This window comes from Eulemur rufifrons, chromosome 29 (assembly GCF_041146395.1).
Source record: "Eulemur rufifrons isolate Redbay chromosome 29, OSU_ERuf_1, whole genome shotgun sequence".
Taxonomy (NCBI): domain Eukaryota; kingdom Metazoa; phylum Chordata; class Mammalia; order Primates; family Lemuridae; genus Eulemur; species Eulemur rufifrons.
Genome location: NC_091011.1, coordinates 10,299,002 through 10,305,729, shown reverse-complemented (window position 1 = coordinate 10,305,729; position 6,728 = coordinate 10,299,002). Strand labels below are relative to the sequence as shown.

Below are 6,728 nucleotides of genomic sequence, written 5' to 3'. Positions count from 1 at the left end.
AGGGGTTTCCTGGGTATGTTGAAAAGCACTGGCTGGCCAGGCCCGTGATGCCCCTTGAACCAAAACAAAGGCCATTCCCCACCAGGTTGTGCACTTGTTAGAACTGGACTTTAGCTCTGAGCCCGAACCCCCGTAACAACAAAACAAACAGTCAAAGCTGAATCGTTTACCTTCCTTCCACCTACCTTTTGCGCACGGCCTTGGGCGTAGGAGCAAAACAAACTTATTTTGAACACCAAGCTCCCAGCACGCCGAGCTGCCAATCATTAACCTCCTGGTCCAAGTGGCGCGGCCCGCGCCCTTCATAAGGGGCGCGCTGTGCCCAGAGAACATCAGCCACTGCCACCTACCCAGCAAGCATCAGCCACTGCGCTACCGCCACCGGCCCAGGGAGCATCGGCCACCGCTACTTGCCCAGAAAGTATCAGCCACTGTCTGCCGCCACCTGCCCGGAGAGCATCAGGTCCTGCCTCCCAGCCTCTCACGGAGATGCTCGTGGTTCCTGCTGCGGGCGCCTGGCGGCTTCTGCTCCTGCTGGCCGTCCAGGTTGGCGTGGCGGCTGGCGCTCCCCAGCCGTGGCGCTGCGCGCCCTGCTCCGCCGAGAAGCTCGCGCTCTGCCCGCCAGTGCCTGCCTCATGCCCTGAGGTTGCCCGGCCGGCTGGCTGCGGCTGCTGCCCGACGTGCGCCCTGCAGCTGGGCGCTGCGTGCGGCGTGGCCACTGCGCGCTGCGCCCGGGGACTCAGCTGCCGTGCGCTGCCTGGGGAATCGCGTCCCCTGCACGCCCTCACCCGCGGCCAGGGCGCTTGCGTGCCAGAGCCCGATGCCTCCGCGCCCAGCACCGAGACCACAGGTACTACTGTCCCCCACCCCCATGTTGCCCCGCCCTGGGACAGATGAATGGGTCTGAGGCCCTGCGGGGGCTTGTCCAAGCTTGCAAGCAGAGCCTGCAGTGGGGAAAGGAGCTGATGTCATTGCATGGTCTTGGCAGGAGGTACCCTAGGAGAGGAAGGGAGAGGCCCAAGGGCACATGCGGATTAGCGGAGAGTTGGGGAGAGAGCTCCCATGGCCCATAGCCCAGCGATCTCTAGGGATCCCGACAGTAAGAGTGCAGAGATGTGGTGGGGCTGCCCCAGCTGTGGGGGTGCCACCCTGCAGGCCCTGCCCTCCTCCCTGCCCCAATGGCTGGAGTATCCAGGAAGGCCTAAGATGGGAATCTCTCCCGCTGGCCTCCCCAGCAGGTGTCTGGAACGTCCTTTGTAATATACATCCTGTGGATACGGTATGTGCTTCCCAGATGTTTACAGAACATAATGTGAAAGTTTAGGCTAAAAGCTTCACTTCCATTCATTGCCATAGAAAAACAATGTTTGATGTGTATGTTGCCCCTAAGAACTTGACAATCAGGTTCTTTCCTGAATTTAAGCTGCCATTTGTTTGTAGTGGGAAGCGGAGGAAATGCCTCTTTCTCTACTCCAGCCCCCTGTCTCCTCATCTGGGCTAGTTGCACGTCCTTTGTGATTCTTAGAGGACTCAGGGCTTCCACAGCCTGACAGGAATCTGTGTGGGAGCGAGTGACCCTTCCAAGGAGGGAACGGTTTTCCTGCGCGTTCTCTGCCCCTCAGAGTAAATGGGATGGAGCTGTCTCACTGACCCTCAGAGGAGACGGATTTCCCCAGGGGGTCCCTTGGAGCCACTTCTGTACGAGTCTGTCCATGCACCTTTGCACTCTACCTGCAAGATGTGTGGGGACCCCCTCCTGCTCTTGGCGGGGAGGGGATTGCAGGGAAGTCACTTAGTATGTAGGAAGGCAGGGCCCCCAGCAGAGGAGAGGCTGCTGCCTTGGGTCAGGAAAGCTGCACTCTAGACCCCTCTTCTGGATGAACCCTGCCACTTGTTCACGGGGTATTAGGAAAATTCCCACTTTAAAGATGGAGAAGCCGAAGTTCCAAGGTGCCCCACTGGTGGGGGTTAGGCACTGAACCTTAATCCTTGGCTACTTTAGGGTTTTTCCAGCCTCGGGGAATGTCTACCTTACACCCCTCTCTTGCTACTTTAGAAGCGAAGACACACAGCACCCTTGCCCGACCCTGAAAATCACTATTGTCCAGAACACAATTGATATTGCTGTTGGGTCATCACTCTTCCCAGAAACCATGAGAAGGTCCTTTAAACAGAAAGTCAACAGAAATTGGGCTGATGATCGTGGCCATCCTTACGTCCCAGCTTGGTTTGGAGGGAAGGAAGTGACCGCATGGGGTCCAAGTGCGTTGCTTTGGGAGGGCTCATGGGTCTGTGGCATTTCCTTTCCAGAGGCAAAGAGCCCTGCAGCCCCAGAGAATGTGTCCCCTGAGAGCACAGAGATGACAGAAGAGCAGCTCCTGGAGAATTTCCATCTGATGGCCCCTTCCAGCGAGGACCGGCCCATCCTCTGGAACGCCATTAGTACCTATGAGAGCATGAGGGCTCGCGACGTTGCCGACATCCAGAAATGGAAGGTGAGGCCCCAGAGTGGGCAGTGGGAACTCTGCTGTTGGAGGCTCTAACTCGAATTGGCTATGACACGTGGGCCTGGTCCACTCCTTCTTGGTCCTTACACCCTAGGAAAAAACACCTTTTTTCCTAAAACCTAATAGTCATTTCTCAGCTTAGCTTTGTCAAGCTGTTGACACAAGGACTTTCAGGAGACAAGCCCACTGGATGCAAAGACAATGCAAGTCCTGCTGTGTGCCTTTAGACAGGTCACCTCCTGTCTCTAGCTCATCTGTAAAATAAGGGTGCCAGAGCGCTGAGTTATGTTATTCCGGAGCTTAGCACAAGGTCCCAGCTACTCCCTCCACCGCCTGCTGTATCATTTGCCTCCTTTTAAAAACTGTGGTAAAATATACATAACATAAAATTTACTGGTTTAACCATTTTAAAGCATAGGTTTATGTGGCATAAAATACAGTCACAGTATTCTGAAACCATCACCAATATCCATCTCTGGGACTTTTTCCTCTTCCCAAACGGAAGCTCTGAACCCAATGAACATGAACTCCCCATCGTATCTTAATTCACGTCTGTTTTTAATTCTACCACTTGATGGCGACAGAGAATCAAAGTTGGAATGATTTGTGTTCATTTGAGGGAAAAAAAGAAAAAAATACGCACACCCAGAAAAGCGGAGGATGAAACTATTTTCTTCACACTTCAAAATTTCATCTGGAAATGATGACAAATGGAGTGAAGTTAATTCTTATTTCAAATTATCCAGACGAATGCCTTGATCCTCACTCGATTTGCTTTATGTAAAATAACCTTACAGATTGTAAAGGAAAGTTGTTCAAAATCTAGAAAGCTCTTCTGCTAAATTCTCCATTCAGAGAGCTTTGCCCACTCTCCTTTCAACCTGAAGGCTGCTTTCAAAAATATTTGGCAGGTGGCAGGAGGAGTTGGGAAGAGTTTGCTGTGTCAGCCAGGCTCTTGCGAGGGGATGTCTCTGTGGAGGTGTGTGGAGAATGTTAAGTGAGGGAGAGAATGCTGTTCCCATCCTTTATCTTAGCAACTCAAGACAGAGACTAACCACAGGTGGGAAAATGAGGCCCCGAGAAGGCACATCACATAATACATGATTCCTGGACCCATGGCCAGGTTCTGGGGCCACTCTTCCTCCTGTCCTCAGCCCAGAAAACACGCCTTCAATCCATGGTAATCTAGGCTGATAATTCCCTTTCTCTTGTCATTTGTTTTAATGTCCAATCATTCTCTTAGGAGCCCTGCAAGAGAGAACTCTACAAAGTGCTGGAGAGGTTAGCCAAGGCACAACAGAAAGCAGAAGAAATCTACAAATTTTATCTGCCAAACTGCAACAAGAATGGATTTTATCACAGCAGACAGGTAGGTGGCCTCGCCAGCGTGCATCCTCATGGGGATAGTGACTCTGCCCTCCATCCCTGCAAAGCTGTGGTCTTTCATGGCAAAGAATGTCCAGTCCCAAATATACATCAAAACTAGTCATATTAAGCAAGATCCACCCTCTGGGAACCAGGAACAGGTAGCCCAAGATAGCCTAGTGAACAAGGCAATATTTCACAGCCAGAGCAGGAAAACCACAGTGGAGCAGGAACCCTGAGGCTAAGTGTCAGCTCCGTCACTCAGCAAGCCACAGAGGGGGAGGACATTCAGGGGCCTCCCAACACTTAGGATCTTTGTTTCCTCACGTATTAACAAGAGGGGAAGGGAACAAACTTAAGAAAGCAAGTATCTGTTTGGACATCTCTTACTTTTTGCCCCCCATAAAGAAAAAAGAGCTCTGTAATAAAACACAATAGCATTTTTGTGGCTTGCCAAATAATAGATGAGATCAAACAAACCAAGACTTGATTTTGAGGAGCACTTTAGGACTCAGTGAAGTATAAGTTCTGTGGATTTCACTGGGGGAAACTGAGCATTAGGCCGTGCTTTATAACAGACAAGGAATAGTGGGTCACACATGGGACATGTTCTCTCTGGGCCTGGGCTCCTCGGCCATCAGGGGCATGAAGCAGACAGCTGTGCACACACTGTACCATTTAGTATGTAGGTGAAGTCATTATCACGTGTGCCACTTGGCCGCTGTCTCCGTTTTACAATGAGAACCAGGAGGGTGTTGGATTTGCCTGCACCATGGGTAGCTGCTGGCACGGCCTGTCCCCTTGGCTTGACTTTGCAGCCCTCGGCTGCACTGGGACAAGCCAGCCATAGCTCCGCTTTCCCCATCAGCTCCTCACCTGCTGCTCTTGACCGTGGTCCTATCTTTGCAGTGCGAGACGTCCATGGACGGAGAGGCAGGACTCTGCTGGTGCGTCTACCCTTGGAGCGGGAAGAAGATCCCAGGGTCCCTGGAGGTCAGAGGGGACCCCAACTGCTACCAGTATTTTAATTTACAAAACTGAAAGCAGATGCAGTGATGTTCCTTCACAGGAAATATTTAAGTATATTGTGTAATTTATACTCTAGAACATACACACGTTTTTATATATGTATATGTATATATAGAAACTACTTTTTATACTCCACATATTACTTGATATATAAAGTTGTTAGTTTATTTATTCACTGTAAGTTTATTTTTTTTCTACACAGTAACTTGTACTGTTAATTTGTATATCATGAAATACTTCTTATCACATTGTGTGTATATATGCGTCTTCCAGCTTTTCCAAAGCTCATGCTTCTGTTTTTAAAGAGCTTGGAAAAATACTGCTTAGAAAATGCAAAATCAAATATTAGGCAGTGAGTTTTCAAGCAGTTTAAAGGAGAACAGTTAACTCGTATATTCCACGATCCACATTTGGTGTAAATTTGCAGGGAAAGTGAAAGTGTTGCTTATGTAACGGAAGCTGCCTGTGGTGATGCCGCTGCGTGTGACAGCGTGCGCTGGATGTATTGCTAACCACGTGTCCGTGATGTAAACGTATTTGGAATAAATATTCCACATGGAAATATTGTTCCTGCTGTGGACATTTATTGAAATACCTCCTCTCGGTTTCTGAAATCCCTCTGTCCTTCACCCTCACCCTCCTCACGCAGCTTTGTGCTTCTGCGGTACCCAATGGTGTTTTAGGTCCGCAGAGCCCTTTCCCAGACTGCCCCAGGGTTCCCACTTCCCAGCGGCATCCGGACCTCCTCCTTTGCCGAGGCCAGGCTGGGCGTCCCCATCCCACCTCTCACTTAGTCCCTTCCTCCCCAGGGTCCTCTGCCTCTTCCTCCCAGCTTGGTTTGCCCCTTCCTTTCAGCTCCTAAGTAGGCCCAGGGTTTCTTCCCTTCTAAATGCAAGACAGAAAACGCTTCCTTGGTTTTGCAGCCTAACCTTTCCTCTCTCACCCTCCGTTCCTCTCAGCCTCATCCTCTGTAGGGCTCCCAGCGTCCTCTGTCACTTCTCTTTCCAGGACTGAGCCCTGATCACAGCTGTGTTCTCTGCTCCTCGGAGTTCTTCTTCCTTAAAACTGCGACCCATGTGGCTTGCCCGTCCCTGGCCCTCCTGACACTCGTCCACCCTCTGACTGCTCCTTCTCTCCACCCCATGACTCTCCCCTGCCCACACACCTCATCCACCCCCAGGGATCCTGCCTGGGCCTCTTAGCTGCCTCCAGCCCCATGGTCTCCCCGATGCCCCCTGCTCTGCCCTGGGGAAAGCCTGAGACTCTGCTCACCACCCACCTCCCTGCAGCCTCCCAGGAGACCCGGTGTTTGTGGCTGCCCCTCTCATAGCACGAACCCCAGCGTAGCTGGGTGGTGGTCTCCCCCGCCAGTCTGGCTTTTCCCTGGAGGCTTAGGATCCCCATCTTGAGTCACCCCCTTAACCCCCCACCCGCAGAGCTGCCAGGCTGCCATCTGCCAGGCCTCCAGGACTGATCTGTGAACTCAATGTTCAGAGTCGTCATTTCAAGTGCAGCAGCCAGATTGATCTGGGACAAGGACAGATCCATAGCTGCAGACCAGGTACCAGGAGATGTGTGAATTTGCTCAAGCAAGGAAACCACATCTGGTACAGGAGCTGCAACTGGAGTCACCACCTGGTTAAGCTTATGATCAATCTACTGTCATTCCCTAGGATCCAGCTGTCTTCTGTACCAGACAAATGGCAGAGTCGAGGGGGGATGTGGTGGGAATCACCACCTTTCAAGCCCTTTATGGTGGCACTAATCTCGGCAATCCCTCTGGGAATGCAATATTGCTTGTGATTTACTATTTTCCTAGGTAGAGGC

General features: G+C 51.5%; 1 protein-coding gene across 2 annotated transcripts; it reads left to right on the top strand.

Moving 5' to 3' along the window:
* Positions 1-321: 321 nt before the first annotated feature.
* IGFBP1 (insulin like growth factor binding protein 1) lies at positions 322-5,493 on the top strand. Of its 2 annotated transcripts, none has more exons than XM_069461260.1 (4): positions 322-835; positions 2,311-2,495; positions 3,751-3,876; positions 4,782-5,493. In XM_069461260.1, exons 1-4 carry the CDS (start codon positions 490-492, stop codon positions 4,911-4,913), a joined length of 789 nt encoding a protein of 262 aa, XP_069317361.1. In that variant the 5' UTR covers positions 322-489; the 3' UTR covers positions 4,914-5,493. The 2 variants fall into 2 exon arrangements, with proteins under 2 accessions (XP_069317361.1, XP_069317360.1); XM_069461259.1 differs by having other exon boundaries at positions 322-850.
* Positions 5,494-6,728: the final 1,235 nt, after the last annotated feature.

Bases quoted from the DNA above. Each gene is read 5' to 3' on its own strand.
- IGFBP1 (XM_069461259.1), top strand. From the start codon at position 490: ATGCTCGTGGTTCCTGCTGCGGGCGCCTGGCGGCTTCTGCTCCTGCTG. The intron at 2,496-3,750 runs GTGAGGCCCCAG...TCATTCTCTTAG, and splicing joins CCGACATCCAGAAATGGAAG to GAGCCCTGCAAGAGAGAACT. The intron at 3,877-4,781 runs GTAGGTGGCCTC...CTATCTTTGCAG, and splicing joins GATTTTATCACAGCAGACAG to TGCGAGACGTCCATGGACGG.